The following is a 21007-nucleotide window of genomic DNA, read 5'->3' as shown; positions in this document are numbered from 1 at the left end:
ATTATATATAGTAGTTATGTCTGTATATAAAGACAGACAGACGAAGATATACAGAGAGGTCATCCTGAACCATACTCCATACCAGTAGGTGGCGGCAGAACCAAACGTTTCTTGCCAACCGCCAATAAAAGGTAGGACGAAGAAGACAGACACGTCACTACTCGGTACAAACAGTCGCAGAGCTGCATCCTTAACTTTCCAGCAATGGACACGTTACGTAATACTCCACAATCGTCCTGTAAACCTAAAGTTTACAGGATTCCTGCTCTTTTGTCGGTGGGAGAAACTCTTCTGGCCTTTGCTGAGCGGAGAACAGAAAAAGCCGATCATATGGCGGAGGAGCTGGCTATGAAAAAGGGATCGCTCCACAGGGAAACCAACAGAGTTACAGTTGAGGTATTCCCCCCCCCCCCCCCCCGAGTTAACTGTTTAATTGCTGCATCATTTTACTTTTTTTTTCTGTCAAGCACACTGTGTCTTACTCTGAATATCCTGTTTTGCAGTGGACTGAGCAGAAAGATGTGGAAGAAGCGCACATTGATGGTTACCGCACCATGAATCCCTGTCCAGTATACGACAGGACAAACGGCAAGCTCTTCTTGTTTTTCATCTGCGTAGAAGGAAACTGCACAGAATGGTGGCAAATTGGCAATTACTGCAACAAAACCCGGCTCTGCTACGTCACGAGTGATGATCTTGGAGAAACCTGGAGTGGACTGACTGATCTGACTGAACGTTTGCGTAGTGACTGGGTGACCTTTGCAACCGGGCCAGGTCATGGTCTTCAAACAGAGAGTGGTAGACTGATGATTCCAGCTTATGCTTATGTCGGTGTAAAACCCCTTAAGCCTGTCCCGCGCGCTGTCTCCATGTATAGTGACGATTCTGGTGTAAACTGGCGGTTTGGCACTTTGTTTGAAGGACAATCAATAGAGTGTCAAATGGCTGAGGTTTGTGATGCAAATGGTAGGTTCATCTATTGCAATGCCCGCAGTAGCGAAGGGCATCGGGTGGAAGCTTCCAGTGACAGTAAAGGACAAATGTTTGCAATACACAGTGACAAAAAGCTTGTGGAAACAGGTTCTGGCTGTCAGGGAAGCGTGGTCTCCTTCCCAGCCCAAAACAAAGACCTGGCAGCAGCAGGCGATACAACTCACTGGCTTTTATACACACACCCAAGTCATAAAAGAAAGCGATTTGATTTGGGTGTGTTTCTGAACAAATCCCCATCCAATCCAAATGCATGGAGTGAACCCTGGATCCTTTACAGGGGCCCCAGTGGTTACTCTGACCTGGCTTACCTTGGTGATGGTTGGTTTGCGTGTTTGTTTGAATGTGGGAAGGAAGAGGAAACTGAGCAGATTGCTTTAAAAATTTTCAACTTAAATGAAATGGAGGGAGACGCAGAAGAAAGTCACACCTCCACATTGCAGCAACCCACTATGGGGAGTGAAATAATTACTTGCTTTGCCTAATCAAATGAAAATCCTATAACTCAGTTTTGCCAATTGGACCATTTATGAAAGGTTGACCGAAAATCTTTAATGAGAAATGAACAAAGTCAAATGATAAATGATATGATTTCAGTTTACATGAAACAAATGTCTACATGAAATGTTTTTTCTTGTAGCTTGTATTGAGCATGAGGTGTATTTCCAACATTAACATCTTTAACATTAATTCTTAATACTTTTCTGACATTGACAAAATGTAGTGTAATCTTTTTTGTTATGTTTATTTACTTCTGTAATCTTTTTGATTATGTTTCCTTAGCACAACTGAAATTTAAAACAGTGCATTCAATTCCTATGAGTCAATATTATTATTTGCAATTTCTAATTTTTAGTCGATAAAACTTTCATTGAGCTGTTGAAGATTTTTCTTGAAAATACAAAGTGCTTAACACACGTGACAAACTGAAGGCCCGGGGGCCAAATCTGGCCCTCCAGAGCTTTTTATGTGGCCCTTAGATAAACCTGTTTTGATGTAAAATGTATTTACCTTCCTTGAAAGATTATGCAACAGGAGGGACAGGTGACCTAAATAGACATCACAAGGACAGAGCATCATGTGGTAATTATTAAAGCAACATCTCATAAAGGTAAAGCTTCAACACAAATGGCTCTTCCAAACAGACAATGACCCCAATCAGGGTCATTAATAAAAAGTGGCTGAAGGACAAAAAAGTCAATGTTTTGGATTGAACATCACAAATATATTCCATTATTCTGGCTACCCTAACTGATCTAAAACAGGTCAGGTTTGGTCTGATTTAATAGACAGGGGGAAAAAAAAGGTTTACTTCGTTTTACGAAATCACCTGCCTTTGAATGTTTCTAAATTAATTCAGCAGAGACTCCCACAGGTTAAGACTTCTGATGTTGCACTTATTCACCATACTGCCCTGTATTACTATCCACAGAGTACATGTTCTTCTTCAGCCTGTAAAAATATTTTCACTGAAAATGAATAAGGTGACTGGAAGCTAGAGCTGGATCCTTCCAGGACTTCCAGAGGAAGCCAACATCTGCGAAAGACAATGCAGCTGGAAAAATTGGCCTCCTGTCTTTAGCTTGTATTATATATTAGATGTGTTATCAGTGAAATACGCCCAGAAAGTGTTCTGCATTTCTGACTGGCAGTCTTGCTTCCCTGCATGGAAATAGTTAGCAGGGTGCTGTTTATGGATCCCACAGATGACAGACGATCTGTGTTTTTGAAGGGCAAAGTAATTTAGGGCTATTAGCAATGCAGCATAACAATCTAAATGGGAGAACATGAGAGGCAACTGGGATAGTGTTTTAGTGTTTTTATTCTCTACATAAACCTGTGGATTTTTGATGACAGTTACTGAACATGTGTTTATAATTTATCTGTCAAGACCACAATATACAACGAAATGACACCATGGTTTACATTGCGAAGTAAGTATTTTCCTCTGGAACAACGATCGAGTCTCCGTTATTGTGGGGCTAAAGATGTGCCTTGTTATTACATACATTCTATGTTCTCTGTGGTATTTTGCAGCTAATTTTTTAAATTATTATTATTGTTGGATTTATGCTTAAATGATTAATATTTTAGTTTGCTGACACTGAGGCATTAAAGTGGCACTGAATTCCTCTTCATTAGACATAAATTACGTCAAATTACAAACTGAATTTTCTTGTTAGCCCTGGGAAAAACAAGGTGTCCTGTAATATGTTTTAAAGTGGTTTTGTTTCATCTGTGCTGCTGTACCATGAATATCTGAGGAACTTTGACAAGGTTCAAACTGTGATGACCAATAAGTGTTTGGATCATCTCTAAAACAGCTGCTTTGGTGTTTGGGGTACATTTGAATTCCTGTCATGAACTTTGAAATGACAATGACACCGTCCACAGAGAACCAAATTTTTTATCAGCGAGGACTTACCGGATGCCCACCAAGAAGGAAGTTCCTGAGATTTGACTGCATGAACGAGCTAAATGTGTCCTGGAGAAAGACTGAAAATTTTAGTCACAATGAAAAGACATATTTTTGAAAAATCAAATTTAGACTCTCAGAGCATGGTTGTGGTAGCATAATGCTGTGGGACTGTACTGTTGTCATTTGTTCTGATACATTAAACATTTTGACAACCAAGGTCTGAAAATGTGGCATCTGGTTCCCTGATTTAATCAGTTTGTTGAACCATTTTCTGTTGCAATTTTTATCATTTTTGGTGAATTTCTCCACCAGCTTTGAGCAACTATATAAACTCTGAACATCAATTTTCATGTTACTCTCCATAGCTTCCTCTCTGCTGTGATTCTTGATTTTCATGTAGTTTGTTGACTAATGTTCTCGAACAAACCTCAACAGAGCAGGGATTAAATTACCCACAGATAAACTCTATTTACTTTAGATTACTTCTGAAGATATTTGATACTTTTAATACAGTTAATGCTAGATTGAATTTAGAGGTAAAAGAATGAAAGGAGGACAATGCATATACCAAAGCCATATTATATATATATCTATATATGTATATATTTTTTATAGTTGGTACACAAACAATAGGTTAATGTTATTCTACTGTTGGCTGCCGCCACTTTTGGGGACATGCATTTATGCATAATTACAATTCCTGGGTTGTTCCCAAATCTTTGGCATACTCTTAAAAGCCTGCATCTAACAATCGCTTCAGCAGGACGGAGTTTTTCCAAACTGAAACTGATCAAAATTTACCTAAGTTCGCCATTGGTACAGGAGCGACTCAGTGGCCTTGTACTTATTAGCTCCAACCACACAGTTGGCCATGACATCTCTTACAATGATGTCATTAATGACTTTGCTTCCAGCCCTGACAAATTCACATCCCTATTTTCAGATTTTTAATAAACAATTTGAAAACAAAGCATGTTCCTTCATTTTATGTGCTTTTCTCTTTGGGTCTATTACAAAAGTTCTAGTTTAGGTTTAAAGGATTTTTTTATTTAATCAAAGTTTTTTTTTTTCTGAGTAAGGGTTATGTTAAGGTTTTGAAGTGGCCCAGCAAGATCTTTGACATGAATCTGACACAGAATATGTCAAAGATTAGGATGATTGCATGGAGGCCTCCGACCTCAAAATCTGTGAAGTTCATCACCAAACATAAATAATCGAAATACCAGTGAAGACAAAAAATAAAAATAAAAAAGTGTCAGGACAACAAAAACGTTTCCATTGATTACTGAGAAGGGTAGAAATATTTTTTGACGTGCCATTTTGAAAAAAATATATATAAATTACATTTCTTATTTGACTTTAAATCAGTACTCATTTCATAAATGCTCTATTTTTTGAAAAACGTCTGCCTCATTCCCTATCAAAAACAAACATCTTAATCAAAATAAATATAAAATAAAATCAAACAAATAATGAATCCAAATTTACCAGGGGTATAAAACATTATGGACTTACGTGGATTTTGACAGGTCATGCTAAAAGCCGCTCGGGGACCTTAATGCCTCTTAAAATAGGACAATACGACAAGATGTCATTTAATAAAATTCTAAATATCCACAGCAAATTTTTTTACTTGTATGTCTAACTTTGGAAGAGTTCGTAATATTTCCAGCAATTTTTTTTCTTTTTTGCAAGTGAAACCGATAGAGCAACAATGTTTAGCTGCAGATGTCCATCCTCCCATTTACACTCAGGTAATTCGCACATCCTCCCTTCAATATCTGGCTCAGAGCTTAAAACAAAACACAAAAACAGTCATGTGTAAATATTTCAGAAGAATCAATTAGAGATAGATATTTTAGACATTGCCTTTCTCTACAATTCCGCTCGAATAAACTCTCGCCTGCAGCACAGCAAACAGGACAAGGAGCTGGTTTGTACCAGGCTAGGATAAATAAAACAAAAAGTGTTTTTCGGTTTGATTTTATGAACATTTTCCTCTATATTTAATGTAAACCCATTTCAAGTGTAAGGACAGTAAACATTACTTAGGTTTAAGGCAAATGCATTAAAATATGGAATGGATTTCCCTAACTCTAAAGTCTCATTAAATCCTATTAGCCTTTCGTGCATTTATCAGTTTGGTATAATTTTTTTGATACAGATTAGTCTGCTTCCACACTTTAAGCAATCAAGCATGCAGTAATCAGTGTCGTTCGAAAATGTGATATTACCGACCGATGATTTCATCTGTGATATTCACCACTTCTTACATTTAAATCTGGGCCTTTTTCCAAACATGACACAAACATTTATCCAAAAATAAATTCAACTTGTAGTTAAAATTGCAGCAAAAAGCAGTTCTTTATATAGTTACTGTAGTCCGATGTAAATGTAATGTGTCGCATGTTTTTCCCTAAATTATTTTTCTTCATGCGTCTCTCTGCATCTCTTTGATGAATAAATGTTATGCCTGAATATTACTGTCTGATCATTATTTGGTTATTTATTGCTTTTTTTTTATCTCAGTTTTTCTTAAATATTTTCACAATTGAAAAAAAAAATAGCATAAATTATAATTGTTTGATTAATTCAAACTGACACTATTAGTTTATAATTAAACAGATTTATTTAAACCAGCACTAAATGTGAGACAGTCATATTTATAAACACGGCCTGTTGGACTGAGAAACATATGTACCGTTATGGCGTCTGGATGTTTGCAGTTCAAATCAATGCAATATTTTAGATCAAACAGGGCGAAACTTTCAAGGGGGAAACTGGCATCTGAGTAGCTGGATAGGACGGTAATCCGTGTAGCGAGGCGGAAGGAAGGACAAGATTTGGAGGTATTGCTGGGAATCCTGAGTTCCAGTGTTCAAACATGAGCAGAGGATTTCTGGAGAGGAGCGAGGAGAGCGCTGGGATCATGCAGCCCGGAGGTGGCACCCCGGGACAGACTTGAAGTCGTAGCCGGCCTCCCGAGCCCGCCTGGAGGCTTGAATCGGGACAGTGGAGTCCGGAGCCAAACGGCGACGCCGCAGCCGGGCTGCGTCGCTCCTGCGCCCTGTGCTCCTTGAGCGCTCCCAGAAACAACTGCTGCCGCTTGAAGCGTTTCCTCCTGCGAAGAAAGCTCCCGTTTGCGAACATGTCGGCCGACATGGGATCCAGCGTCCAGTAGTTCCCCTTGCCAGGATTCCCGGGCTCCCGTGGCATTTTCACGAAGCAGTCATTTAACGAGAGGTTGTGGCGGATGGAGTTCTGCCACGCCGGGAACCTCTCCCGATAATAGGCGAAGCGCTGAAGGATGAAGTGACAGATCTCACTGAGGGTCAGCCTCTTCTTCGGACTCTGGAGGATCGCCATGGTGATGAGAGCGATGTAAGAGAACGGAGGCTTAGAGGCGGATCTCCTGCTCTGACCGTCCTGTCTGGGGACAGCAGCAGCAGAGGACGCGGATTTCTCACTGAACACAGAAAACTCCGTGTCTTCACAGTCGCTCTGACCCTCCACGTCAATGTCCGTCTCATCCATGGGTCTGGGATCCAGCGTCATGGTCCAGAGGGTACCCAATGGAGAGACTACTGCCCCAACAGGGGAAATCAGAGCCTGTCTAATGGGAAGGACCCCCTGCTCCCTTTTCATTAACAAAAACATAAACCATCTGACTGCATCTAAGTGCAGCCTCCCACTCTAAACATCCTCCTCCTTTGCCCCCTGCAGACTCAACCCAAAATGCTAACATCAGACAAAGCGCCATCTATTTGCCAGCAAAATATTAACTACAACATGTCCAAGTTTACAATCCACTGCTGCTAAACTTTTGCATCGAAATAGAACAATCTTTTGAACACATTAAGATGTCCAACTTAAAAATAATTGTTCACAGCAATGCTTTTACAGCTTTTTCAGTGTTCTTTGTTAGACTTTGGCTATTTTTATTTTAACAATAAAAGGATCTCACAAGACTTACGACTTTAAGTCTCATAGAGTACGTCTCTACCAGCTCACCGCATCTAGATATTTCTTGCATGTTCTTTACAAAGTTTCATCAGATCAATGCGAGGAGAGCTCAGCTGGCCTCATGTCTAGCCTTGATCAGATTAAACTTATCCCCATTTTTTTTTTTATTGTCAGGTTTTCGTCCAGGAGTCACCTGTATATAGTTTTATCCATCTGCCCATCCACTTAAACAAACTAATTGGAACCTGATAAAAACAATTCCCACAGCATAATGCTGGCACCTCCGTATCCAGTACGGCGTGGAGTAAGGCTGTAGCGATACATTAATCTCATGATACAATACGATGCGCGATATTCTGCTCACGATATGATATACAGTACAGACCAAAAGTTTGGACACACCTTTCTAATTCAATGGGTTTTCTTTATTTTCATGACTATTTATAAGGTAAGAAATCCCACTTATTAACCTGACAGGGCAACACCTATGAAGTGAAAACCATTTCAGGTGACTACCTCTTGAAGCTCATCAAGAAAATGCAGAGTGTGTGCAAAGCAGTAATCACAGCAAAAGGTTGCTACTTTGAAGAAACTAGAATATAAGGGGTATTTTCAGTTGTTTTACACTTTTTTGTTTAGTGCATATTTCCACATGTGTTATTCATAGTTTTGATGCCTTCAGTGTGAATCTACAATGTCAATAGTCATGAAAATAAAGGAAACTCATTGAATTAAAAGGTGTGTCCAAACTTTTGGTCTGTACTGAATATCACAATATTCAGCAAAACGATGATTCTATACAGTTTTAACATTTTCTGAAAGATTTTAGAGGGACGGAGTGATTTTGGTGACATTTTGCGACTGTTCCATAGACTTGGATTGAACTTATTGAACACCGATCACTCAAGTCCCATTTGGCAACATTTAATACTGGTGTAATAAATGTTTTTGTTATACATTTGCTATGTTTCAATTGTTTAATTGTGTGGCTTTTTCAGCACATATAGCTTTTTGTATGTAAAGCAAAATGTTCAGCTTTGGTCTCATCTGGTCAGTGCAATGGATTGCACTGAATTTTATTTAACGTTTAATGCAGGAAGTTGAATACAAATGCACATTGCACTTTTCGGTGGGCTAACACATAAAATCCCAGAGAACATAGAAGTTTTTGTATATCGTGTAACAAAATGTGAAAAAAGTTTAAGGGGACAGAATACTCTTGCAAGGCAATGTAAAGATGATCACTCAAGTCCCATTTGGCATTAATTCAAATCAAAAGTTTGCCTTTGAAAATAACATGCATAGTCAAACCTGTCCTTCATTAGTGTGTTTGTTATAACTTGCATTTACCGGTCCATTTAACTGATGGTAACAGGTGAGTTTCAAAATGTTTTTGATAGGAAATCTGAGAGGACAAGTGAAATTTATGAAGCTGCTGTTTGTTTTATGTTCTTGGCTTACACAGTGCTCATTTCCACCAGTGTTTCTCCTTCCTAAATGTTTTGGCACATGGTGAGAGAGGAAACCGTTGAAGACGTAATCCATTTTGATATAATAGCTGCGTTGTATCAATTTGTTTGAGGCCACCCACTTGGACGGCTGGGGGAAACTGTGGGAAGCCTCATTATGGAGAATTTGTTACCTCCAATGTAATCTGTGCACCTCTCTAAAACCATTATTTTATGCTGTAATCCCTGTAATTATCACAGTGGATTTATGTCAGCTGTACAGATTTTATTTACACACGTGAAAGAAGTGGAAAACATATCAGATGTTTCTTTTTGAATTTACTACAGACCAAAGCACACGCAACCACACAAAATAACTGCTTGTTTTTTTTCTCAGAGGCAACAGAAAGTGCACCACTTCAGCCTTCGAAATGTATTTTGCCAACAAGTGCAACCGACAAATACAACAAGACAAAATAAAATGTAACTTGTGCATGTTTACCCACTGAGTTTAGCAAACAGAGTCACTGTCAGGGTCAGAGGCAATAAATTGTTTTTGAAGTTAATATCAGCAAATATTACCATTAATTACTGGAGCCACCAGGCGTAACTAATAGTCATTACACAGAAAAACAAAGTTAAATGACAAGATATCAACAGTAATAAAGGTCAACTTTCTGCAATACGTTTCAGCAATCTTTCAGCATCCTGTTTTTGAGACTACATGAGGTACAGCTTGTCCACAAAAGTTTCAATCTCCATACAAGTAAATGTTTCTATCTACACACACAAAACACTGTCTAAACACCATCACACTTGATGCATACAAATTAAGATGCACAAACTGGCATCAATTCTTCACTTTATGCTCTGACAACAATTGTAAAGCGTTTTACAACTCTTTTCAAACTTTTTTTTTTTGCATCCTTACCTGCGCTTAACGGTAAACAACTGTAAAAGAAGCAGCTCTGACCTCGTTCTTTCCTAGCTTTACCAAGAATAAACACAAAAAACCGACATGTGTGTGCAGCCTAAGAAGAATGTTTCCGCTGAGCTGAGGTGAGTTTCACCAAATTTCCACACCTGATGCAGAGCGAGCTGGAGTTGCCCTCTTTCCGGGGAATACGCCAGCATTTGACACAGCGGACTCGGTATTTCTTATACCTTCAACAAAAAGGACAAAAAAAATGTTACTGTTTAGATTACAGACTTATTTACAGCCCTTCCACAAAGTATATCTGTCTTAGAAGATGCACATTCATTCAAAATATCCATGATTAGCCTTGATATTAAGAGGAGAAAATTATTTGAAGAACTCAAAAAAAACCATTAGAAATTACAGTAAGCTGAAAGGGTTTTTAAGACTTTAGATCTACCTTATGCCACAAGCATTACAGAGAGGAGTCCCATCCTCTGCATCCCTCCACATGGGGGTCTTCCTTGTGCAGCAGGATGCACAGACTTTTCCTTCTGATAACACAGAATTACAGCTGTATCAGTTTTGCATTACAGAAGTAAAAAAATGATCATCATCAAGCATTAGTCTCAAAAAGTAAAGTAAAGTAATACATGTAATACCACTGAACATTTTGGGATTTCTTTGTCTCGTTAATGACCAATAAGTTGACTGTCATGAAAGCATTCATACAACTACGAACTTAAAGACTGTGAAGTCCTAAAATAAATGCTAGTAAAATATAAATTATGGATAAAAGAGTTTGAAATGAATTTGTAAATGCATTTTGAATTTCGCCCTCCAAAAGATGGAAAAGTGTGCTGACCAACATATGAAATGAAAGGATCATTTGAGAGAAAATCTAAAATTCTTTTCACTCAACGTATGCTGCATATGATAGATTATGATACATACATGCATTACATGGTTACAGACAATTACAAACAATTTGGACTCATGTTTTTATGAGTATTCATTAATGCAAGTCATTTTAGTCATGATTCTATTTTTACCAATAATCCCAGAAGTTTTACTCAGACTAATGGTATAAGATGGTGGTCTAGTCGCACCCCCTAGTGGAGAAATTGACATTCCACATATTACTTTTTAAAATTTTGCCACCAGACAACATTTGATACTTTAGTATTAAACTGGTATGTCTGCCTAAGACATGGATGTTTTGTTTTTTTATATATTAAATGCAGCACTTAGATTTTAGGTTCAGTAAAAATGAAGCTATTTGATATGTTCTTCTTGCTTATAATGTTTTAGGGTCATTGCGTGTAACAGAAACCCTGTAAATTCTAGACACTAACAGATACCATAGAATTGCACAAAAATCCATGAGGGACGATGGAATCCCTGCTCGAAATTCCGTGAAAGAGGTGTACGGAGCCTCATACCGGAAGCCCGTTGAAAGGCTGTTTACGTCGTTTTAAACTGAGTGATTGTGAGCGTGAGTGGGAATAAAAATACCAATAGGTATCTCGTTCCATATAACACAGTAGGAGTGTAACCGGTAAACCTTTTATGGATGCAAAAGCAAGAACCCCCCACTTGATGACTTTGTGTTTCTGTGTTTGATATGATGTAAAGCACTTTGAAGTGCCTTGCTGCTGAAATGTGCTATACAAATAAAATTTGATTGATTGATGTATTGGAATACTCTTCAAAACTATCACAACTTTCACATAACCTACAGCATTTTTGTTTTTTTTAAATGCCAAATTAATTGGTTAGATAAAAACAATTTTAATGTGGTTTAATTTGCATGTGTTAAACTACTAAACAGATTACAATCAAAATTGGTAGACCTCCTAGTGTAGATTGGCTTGAGCCAGTATAAGCCTGGTCAGTGGATTATTAGGGATCTCCAATAATAGTAAATATTATTACAAAGCGTTTTGTATTTCATGTTTTACTTACTATTGATATTAGTTGTGTGGTCAGTCTCCTCATCTGAACTTCTGGTTTTAGCCAATTTCTGCAATGCCCGTGTCCTCAGCTTTGGTTTCCTCACACTTTTGCAGGGCTCCTTGCTGTGACAGACACACGTGTTGCAGACTGTCAATCATCTCAAATTAAAACACTTCAAAAATGTTATCATTAAAATGCGCCGAAGCCATTTCCACCTGTACTTTGAAGTAATGAGAAGCCGACACTGTTGCCTGTTGTCATCCAGCTCTGTGTCTATCCTGAAAGTTACACCCTGGAAGTCTGGGTCCTGACTATCAGCGCTGCGAGAGGGGTGAGGCTGTTTCCGTCGGGTCTTGGTTCTACATTTGTTGGTAGAAAGCTGATCTTTTTCATCATTGCTCACCTTCCAAATATCTGTTGCATATGACAAGCTACAGCTAGAGACTGTTGAATAGTCAGCTACAGGGTGGCTTTCTTCCTGGGGAACATGACAGCATTCAGTTTTAGATGCTGAAAATTGATCATATTGTCCCGATTGCGGTGAGAGCAAACCTGCACTGGTAGGAGGTAGCTGGGTGTTACATGGTTTCTCTGTAGATAAAGTAACATTTGCATTGTGGTCTAGTGTTAGCACATCTGTGCACTCCATATAGGTTGAAATGAAAGTACTCTGGGCAGTAGAACATACACTGGAGGTTTGTGCTTGCTGCAAAGCATTTTCAGGAAACAATACGTTCAAATGATCCTTTTCAGTAAGAAACCAGTCCTTCTTGCACTCCTGGATCAATGATTGCTGTTTGCCAACACTTGGCTTCTCCCTGTAACTTTGCAGAGACTGCAAAGTTACTGCTGAGCTGCATTCACACAAAGCTACAGCATGAGCAGATGTTTTCTCAGCAGAAGGTATCTGCAGGCTACAACCCTCACCAGAATCTTCTACAACCTCTTCAGAGCTACCCATTTTCAAATCCACCACAGATGCTGGAGATTTCTGTCTCTCACAGAGTTGAAGTGACAGCCCTGAAGTGCTCTCAAGACTGTCTTCTGTATTTCCCCTCTTTGTTGTGACTGGCGATGCAGTTGCAAATTTTGCATTCAAGAGACTGACTCTTGAAGATGATCCTAAACTGAGGCCCGCCTCCTCAGCATCTTTATCATGACGTAGCCTATCACAGTGCAGGTTGATTAGACTCAGCACTTTCCAGGGGCTGTTTGGTATCATGCAACACAAACTGTGTTGGTGAGAACTGCAAGAGGATTGGAATAAATGTTCATCCCCGTCTTTTCCTCCTGATGGATCCTCTGAAGGGTTGGAAGCGGCTCGCTCTTCCTTTTCAGTTATGCAATTATTACCAACTGATGCCTCACTAGGTTTTTTGGAAACAGGATTTGTGTCAAACAAACTTTTGTGGATTGGTGTTGCAAGCTTGGAAACTTCATGAAAGAGGTAATAGAGGGCCGAATGTGAATCATTGTGTTCTGCTTTGCCTTGGTTGTCCAGGGTAAATGCAGCTTCTGTCCTTGGTGCTGTGCTCATGCTAAGCCACTGTCTGCAAAATAATCAAAACAAGCAGATAAATTAAGGGCATCACATACCAATTGAATTGAAACAGCTTTCAATAAAAGCTACAGCTGGCCTACTCTGAATCTAACCCAGTCTATTTCTAGAAAGTGGCTATCAGCTGAACTATAGATTATATAATTTGCCCTGTCATTCTGTGCTTAACCTCAGCTCTATACTGGAAAATCCATTTTAAGAAGCAACTGATGTGACTAATGCCATGTACTTTTTTCTTTTGTATGGAATCCACATACTTCCTACTTTATAAATATATATATATATATATATTCATATAATTCATCTTCTGTCACAATTAAACATTCTAGGTTTTCTAAAAAACTTTCTACACATTCCACAAAATCTACATACAGTCTTCTGCAAGATATCTATATACATTGATGTTCTGCAAAAGCATAAAAAACTTTTTCTTTTCTATATAATCCATTACATTTACACGCAACACTCACATCCAATGATGTCCAGTGTGCTGCACAACTATCACATCACACAGTAGCATGATACCAGCAGCACCTGTAGTTGCCCATTTTAAAAAAAGTTTTAATCCATAATTTCTTCCACAAATTAACTCCACAAATCACTATGCTGATTCTTGTCAGATAGATAGATAGTTAGATAGATACAAAATCATATTATGAAACGACAACTATACAAGAAAACACGGAAATTCTGATACGAGCTCAGATTGCACGTTCAGATTTTTGAGCCGAGTAAAGATTTTAAGTTTCTATCAACCTAAAAAGGTCAACTCAAGGCTTTTACACATAATTGGGGTTCTTGTTTCAATTTGACAGCGGACAACATAAACTCTGGAGTTCACAACATTTTGAGTAAATACATCAATAAACAGCTTAGATGTGCTAAGAAGAATTGTTATTTTTTTTTACTAGCAAGGTAAAAAAAAAAAAAAAAAAAAAAAAAAGCAAACACATGATTTACGTCCTAAAATTTGATCTCAGTTAATAAAATGTAACTTTTTTTAACTCACCGGAAAGAATGTAACCATTATTGGAATCGTTGGTCTCGTTTAAATTCGTTCTAGAACGAAAAGGTTGCACTTTTCTGCGTTCTAGAACGTCGAAGGTTTTTCGCGGCCATCTGAAGTAGACTCTCGCGAGCGCGTAAGCTCGGCGGCTCACATCAAGAGACTGGCCGTTGTCATGGAATCAAACACATTCAAGGCACAAATCCCATTTTCTGGTGGATCAGACTGCGAATTAAAACTTTTAGATCTGACGATTTGACATAATACGATATGAATTCAACTGACGTTGGACAGGAAGGATGTTTGCGCGAATATTTCCCACAACAAAACTCACAAGCAGCACCAAACAGCTAACGTTGAACATTGAGTTCGAATACGAGCTAATCGCTTTTTTTTTTAAACTCACCGTGGTTTCACATAAATCCCTTTAAAGCGTTGAGAAATGTAAGTTAATGAATTTGTTTGGAACGCAACCGGATTAAGCAGTTAGCTATGAGTTGGGTTTGGGGTCAGCCTGAGGCCACACAGGTGTTTTTGGTTTAATAGGTTGCACCTGCACAGTATAAAAATGCTGATCGGGGATAGGCTCTATTACTTTAGGTGAGGCTGCATTGAAAACAGGCGTAGTTGCAGGGTGAGCAATGGCCGCTTGTTAGCCTTGGATTAAACTAGTTTTTTTTTTAGGCAGACGGATGATTTTCTTAGTAAGCATGTATTCAAACAATGCACTGCTTACAAATGAGTTTCTGAGCGGATTTTATTGCACAGTCTGAACATTTTAACAACAACAACAACAAAAAATCCCATTTGTGCGCATGTTGGACAATTACAGTAGACTTGAGTAAACTCCCACAATGTTATCCATCTTGGCACACCTGAAATTTATCAACTAATTTATTTTATACTTTATATATATTATACTCAAATCCAATGCATCTGCATGTTTTGAAATGTTTAAACGAATGAGCATTAAGTATCGGCATCATTCTGGAATTCAAACATCAAGTACACTTGCATGGCTTTTCTGTCAGGCTTGATAGCCAAACAGCAATGAAACCCTTCTATGTGTGACTTATGGCCAATTTCATAAAACACAGTAACATATACAAATGCCTACGGTACATAAAAGGAAGTATAATGCATAGTAGAAAGTGTGACAATTAAGATCAGAAGAGACTGGTCAGAAAAATAATCATTTGTAATATTTGTGCGTATGTAAGCTGTAACAAGGAATGTGCCGTTCACCAGCAAAGACACTGACTCTGCTCTGTCTTAATCTGACATTGGAGTAGTGAGCAGTCTGTAACATTGAATAAAATCTTAAAATGGTCAGAGAACTTTTTACTTCAATAAATACATCATCAGTCGAACCAACACAGTTTCTTTTGTATGTAACCTTTGAGATCACCAGATTTTCTTAGTGTCGGACTCAATCTCATCTAAAATCTGTCCTGACATTGCATAAACAACTGGAAATGTCAGTAAGACGCTCTCAGAGCTGCTGTGGATAACACTGTCCTTGTCCATCCCCAGCTGTTCCATCTCTTCAGTCACCTCCATTGCTCAACCAGGACACGGTGTTTGGCTCATAGCACCACCCTCTTTCTTTATTCAGTCCCCACTTTTCCTCCTTTGCTTCTCTGCTCAATGAGGTTTGGGAACATGGCCGTCCACATAGAAGTTCCTGGTGACTTTGGGCAAAGTGAGCTCAATGCCGTCAAGATCCGGGGTGAGAATGATCTGACATCCCAGGCGGGAATTCTCCTGAAGCATGGGTGCCATGTCGAGCATGTCATCCTCCCTGGGGACGGAAACATGTGTCAACTTTTACCGAGATCCAGAGCATACAGGAAAGATTCAGCTGCAAACGTACCTCTCTTCAGGTTCTGGAAGCTTGTCGAGATGGGCAGAGTTCACATAGACGTGGCATGTTGAGCAGGCCAGCGATGCCTCACAGGCTCCTACAGGAAAACATAAGTTCCAATTATTCCAGCATCATATATTAGTTAAGCTGCATCCACCCTCACCTTCAAGGTCAATTCCATGTTTATGAGCCAAATACAGGACGTTATCCCCAACTTTGGCCTTAACTGGGATTCTTTCGCCAGAGCGGTCAATATACACTACGTTGACCCTGGAGGTTAGAAAAGATAACAATAATAAACAAAAAACAGATTTTAAGTATACTTTTCAACTCAGTGCCTTGCAAAAGTATTCATATGCGAAACACGTAGAAATGCATAACTGCGATGTTTGTGGAAGTGTAATTTGTATTCAGCCCAATTTTAGGCAAAACCCAGAACTTTTGCTGCAGGTATTTTTGGTATTTCACCAACTTTTAGCTCTAGCTCTCTTCCCAATATTTTTGACTTGCCTCCCTGTCCTTGCTTCACATCATCATGTTTTAAGGTGGGGCGCAGTGCATTCAGGACAAGGTGCGTTTTTGGTTTTCCACCACATATAGCATTTTGCATGAAGGGCGAACAGTTCAGTTTTGGTCTACAAAGTTTGCAAGCCAAACTTTGTAGGCATTGTCTTCAATCAATCAATCAATCAATCAAATTTTATTTGTATAGCACATTTCAGCAGCAAGACATTTCAAAGTGCTTTACATCATTACAAACACAGAAACACAATGCAACATAGAATCAATAATCAAAACACACAGCATTAAGTCAAGTTCCATCAGTAAATTTGTAATTGATTACATTTCAAATACAATTCTAAACAGGTGGGTTTTTAGTTGAGATTTAAAAGAAGTCAGTGTTTCAGCTGTTTTACAGTTTTCTGGAAGTTTGTTCCAAATTTGTGGTGCATAGATGCTGAAAGCTGCTTCTCCTCGTTTGGTTCTGGTTCTGGGGATCCAGAGCAGACCAGAACTGGAAGACCTGAGAAGTCTGGAGGGTTGATACAACAACAGCAGATCTTTAATGTATTGTGGTGCTAAGCCGTTCAGTGATTTATAAACTAACAACAGTATTTTAAAGTCTATTCTTTGAGCTACAGGGAGCCAGTGGAGGGACTTTAAAACTGGTGTTATGTGCTCTATCTTCCTGGTTTTAGTGAGAATGCAAGCAGCAGCGTTCTGGATCAGCTGCAGCTGTTTGATTGATTTGTTGGACAGACCTGTGAAGACGCTGTTGCAATAATCAATACGACTGAAGATGAACGCATGGGTGAGTTTCTCTAGATCTTGCTGAGACATTAGTCCTTTAATCCTGGAAATGTTCTTCAGGTGATAGAAGGCCGACTTTGTAACTGTCTTTATGTGACTCTGGAGAGCCAGAAGACAATTAGTTGCTATAAGTTTTAATTTTGGATATCAGCTGACTTTTTTGTTTAAAAAATAATGAATAAAGGAAAACCATACACCTGTGATGGACTGGCGACCTGTCCAGGGTGTACCCCGCCTCTCGCTGTTGAAAGCTGGAGATATGCACCAGCGCCCCTCCTAACCCCAGTGGGATAGCAATGTAAAAAAAATGGATGGATGGATGGATGGAAGACCATACATCACTGCCTTTCACTTCCAAATTACTGTAATTTGCATTACTTTATGACATGAAATGATGTGAATACTTTTGCAGGGTAAGTGTTTAGGGTAGCGTTTGTCAACGGAGAAGGTACTGCCCCCACCCCCCACCCCCACACACACCCGCGTGGGGGGGGGGGGGGGGGGGGTCAGTGGATGGCAGGGGGCGCTGGCAGAAATATTTACAAAATGGGGGTGCTGGGATTCTTTGGGGGGGGGGGCGATGGCTTGGAGGTAAACTTTACACCTTAAATGCACAACAATACCAGTTTAGACTGAGCAACTTGCTTGCTTACACATGTTTTAATGTGTAACATTAAAACATGCTTGGCTGCAACTGTATCGATGGCAGCTCTCCTTCTCTTCAGTGTTTGTAGCTTCTTGGCGCAGCTCCTGCTACTGATAGCTTCACCGCATCAGTTCAGCGTTACACCAGCTGATGACGTTGCTGTTATTCACTAATCTGGTTTTCAAATATTTTATGTTTTATTGAGAATTTTTGTACATATATTTTGGCAGTGTTGTGATCATGTCAAAGCAGCAACTTATATTAAAAAGTGCTTTAATGTTCGTCTGGATGCTGCAGGCTTCCATGACAGGACAACAGAAAATCGCTCTTATAAACATGTCACCATACCCTCACTGTGTATCCCTCAGAAATTTAAATAAAGAAAGCCCTCCATGGGTGATACCTCGATAGAGAGCGTTCATTTTATAGAATTAACGTTGGTTCTGTAAGTGATCTGGTATGAAACAGTAGCACCACAGCACTTTTGAATTTTAATCATCAGAATACCGGAGCTAAAAGGTTTATGTCAGTCTGCTTTTCTCCATCGATACGCACTTCCCAACCGCTCCGCACGTTATGGGGTAAAAAAAAAAAAGACGACGCGCACGTTGCTCTGAAACAGGAGAACCATGACATAGAATGGAGCAACAAACTATTAATCTATAAATCAATAGACAGGCCTCTATAAAGATATAATCCATGTCCCTGTCCCATATTTGTATGGCATTAAAAGGATCTGGAACTTTGGTTTTTCCACTGAAAGCTCTTGTTTATACAGTAAATGTCATGTGGGTGAAATTTTATCTACAATACTCTGATGTCCCATTCTCCTGAAGGCAGCACAGAGCTGCACCACCAGAAACTCACAGAAACATTGGAGAGAAGAAGAGTTATGATTGACATAGCTGGAGTTATAGCCATGTTTTAATGTTGCAGAGCTCAGTCTTTTTGCAAATAGTTCAAAGTTTAAACTGGCATTGTTGTACATCTGTTAACTGGTCATTTTGTGTAATATTTAACAACTAGAAAATGGCACAGAACAATAATATTTTTTCCACTATGATTGGCTGCTGTTAGGTCTACCAATCTGAAGTTGAATGTTCATTGCATTTTTCTTAGATGCCTGTAAAAATAATTTCTATTCGCATTGCTCTTTTGTTCTCTGGAAAATTATTTTTGACGATAACTCCAGAAACAACCATAAAAAACACAACATCAACAACAGTGATAGTAATATTAATAATAAAATAATATTCAGTGCAAAGTAGCCTACAAATTCTTTGATGGGGGGCGGTATGGGACCTGCATAATGGATAGGGAGGTGCTGACCCGAAAAAGGTTGAGAAACACTGGTGTAGAGCATAGGTTTCCATTACCCCTATAAACGGAAAACAATATTTATCATAAGACTTTTTAAAATTTTATCATGTCCACACAAATACTGATAATGCTTATCTAAAATGTTGACGGTTATCGCTGAAACAATTGAGCATTTGCAGAAAACAAGTCAGTGTCTGAAAATGTAAAGTATCTTGTCTTTGATAAACCAAGACTGTGAACTAAAGTACATAATTCAAAAAACAGAATTTAACCAGTTCAAAATAGAAAACTTTCAACGTTTTAGTGGGGATTTTTATTTTTATTATTGATTAGTCCCGGTTAATAGCTGTTATAACTCCACAATAAAAGTCCTTTGAACTTACACATCATCTGGGTCTTCTGCGTTGGAGCTGCCCTCTTCAGCTTGGGAGAGACCTTTGGAAAGAGAAACAGCAACTTCAGGAATCACGCAACTGTTTCATATCAAAGAAATACAAAGACGGGAATCTACAACTTGTTGCACAGATGTTGCATAAGTCTCATAACAACTCCAACTGGGAAAAAGTTACAAGAGCTTTTAAACAATGACATATAAATTGCAAGCCAAACTTTGCAGGCATTATCAACAACACAGTATTTATAAGACAGGTTATTATTTATTAGATGTTTTATTTTTTTTAAAAAAACAGTTTATATTCACGAATGCACCCTAAAATTTATGCTAAACACTGCTAGCAAGCTACATCACTCACATATACTGGTCTGTAAATGCCGATTTATCGTCCGGAGACGATCAAACGACCCCGTCCTCTGAGAGCCGGCGGTGTTGTCGACGCAGCCCTTGAATCTGTACAAAGGACATGGCCTACAGTCCGGGATAACTCTGGAGAACCTCAAAGTCAGTCCCATGCTCGACCTGGCTGCAACGGCCGCCGCCATGACGCTGTTTTGGTCATATGGCCAAAATCAACCAATAGGAAAAGAGGGGAGCCAAGCCGTCGCTTTCTGCTGTGAAGCGCTTTTCTGACAGCAGAGAGCGCTACTGCACCACTGTCAAAACAGGAAATTGAGGCATTTGAAATGTTCAATTTCATTTTATTGTATTAGACAGAGCAGTGTTAATTGATAAGTGGAAGGAAAGCAGTACATGGTTTTTAAAAGCTGATTGGTGTGGCGTGAATTTGTATTTGATACAATACTTGGTAGAATCAACTTTTCCTGCAAGGTTTGGGGAGCATGTCACAGCTGTAAACACATATAAACACTCAGAATCTTACAAACTTTTGTTTGCAAAATAGGTTATTCTTATTTTGATTGAATGGATAGAATCTGGGAACATAAATTTTAAAATCATTACAGATTCTTCATGAAATTTATGTCCTGACCTCACCATGTCTATTTTAAGACATATTTATTCTTTGGTCTAAGCCATTCCAGTGAAGGTCAGGCTGCATATCTGGATTATTTGTCCCAGGTTGCCTGTCTGTTTATATGCCTGTCTGTCTGTTCCCACATCCCCTCAGCATGATGCTGCCCCTACCGTGCTACCCATACAGTAGGGGATACATTCCCCCACTGTGTGATAGTTTTCATCTACACATAGTCTTCTG

General features: G+C 39.0%; 4 protein-coding genes across 5 annotated transcripts; 1 reads left to right on the top strand and 3 right to left on the bottom strand.

Moving 5' to 3' along the window:
* Positions 1-146: 146 nt before the first annotated feature.
* Positions 147-4379, top strand: LOC102237336 (sialidase-3-like). Its single transcript, XM_005797576.2, has 2 exons — positions 147-396; positions 504-4379. Exons 1-2 carry the CDS (start codon positions 205-207, stop codon positions 1473-1475), a joined length of 1164 nt encoding a protein of 387 aa, XP_005797633.1. The 5' UTR covers positions 147-204; the 3' UTR covers positions 1476-4379.
* A 1659-nt stretch (positions 4380-6038) lies between these two features.
* On the bottom strand, positions 6039-7213 carry LOC102237081 (forkhead box protein D1-like). Its single transcript, XM_005797575.2, has one exon. It carries the CDS (start codon positions 7064-7066, stop codon positions 6155-6157), a length of 912 nt encoding a protein of 303 aa, XP_005797632.2. The 5' UTR covers positions 7067-7213; the 3' UTR covers positions 6039-6154.
* Positions 7214-9139: 1926 nt separating this feature from the next.
* On the bottom strand, positions 9140-14758 carry zglp1 (zinc finger, GATA-like protein 1). Of its 2 annotated transcripts, none has more exons than XM_023334493.1 (5): positions 14663-14758; positions 11908-13242; positions 11702-11814; positions 10197-10290; positions 9140-9984 (listed from the first exon to the last, which is right to left on the bottom strand). In XM_023334493.1, exons 2-5 carry the CDS (start codon positions 13227-13229, stop codon positions 9852-9854), a joined length of 1662 nt encoding a protein of 553 aa, XP_023190261.1. In that variant the 5' UTR covers positions 13230-13242; positions 14663-14758; the 3' UTR covers positions 9140-9851. The 2 variants fall into 2 exon arrangements, with proteins under 2 accessions (XP_023190261.1, XP_023190262.1); XM_023334494.1 differs by lacking the exon at positions 14663-14758 and adding an exon at positions 14260-14406.
* A 237-nt stretch (positions 14759-14995) lies between these two features.
* Positions 14996-20342, bottom strand: fdx1l (ferredoxin 1 like). Its single transcript, XM_023333204.1, has 5 exons — positions 20150-20342; positions 19781-19832; positions 16284-16390; positions 16130-16217; positions 14996-16057 (listed from the first exon to the last, which is right to left on the bottom strand). The coding sequence occupies exons 1-5, from the start codon at positions 20334-20336 to the stop codon at positions 15901-15903; spliced, it is 591 nt and encodes a 196-aa protein (XP_023188972.1). The 5' UTR covers positions 20337-20342; the 3' UTR covers positions 14996-15900.
* Between the last annotated feature and the right edge of the window lie 665 nt (positions 20343-21007).

This window comes from Xiphophorus maculatus, chromosome 5 (genome assembly GCF_002775205.1).
Source record: "Xiphophorus maculatus strain JP 163 A chromosome 5, X_maculatus-5.0-male, whole genome shotgun sequence".
NCBI classification, from domain to species: Eukaryota; Metazoa; Chordata; class Actinopteri; order Cyprinodontiformes; family Poeciliidae; genus Xiphophorus; species Xiphophorus maculatus.
This window is presented reverse-complemented; position numbering and strand designations above follow the sequence as displayed.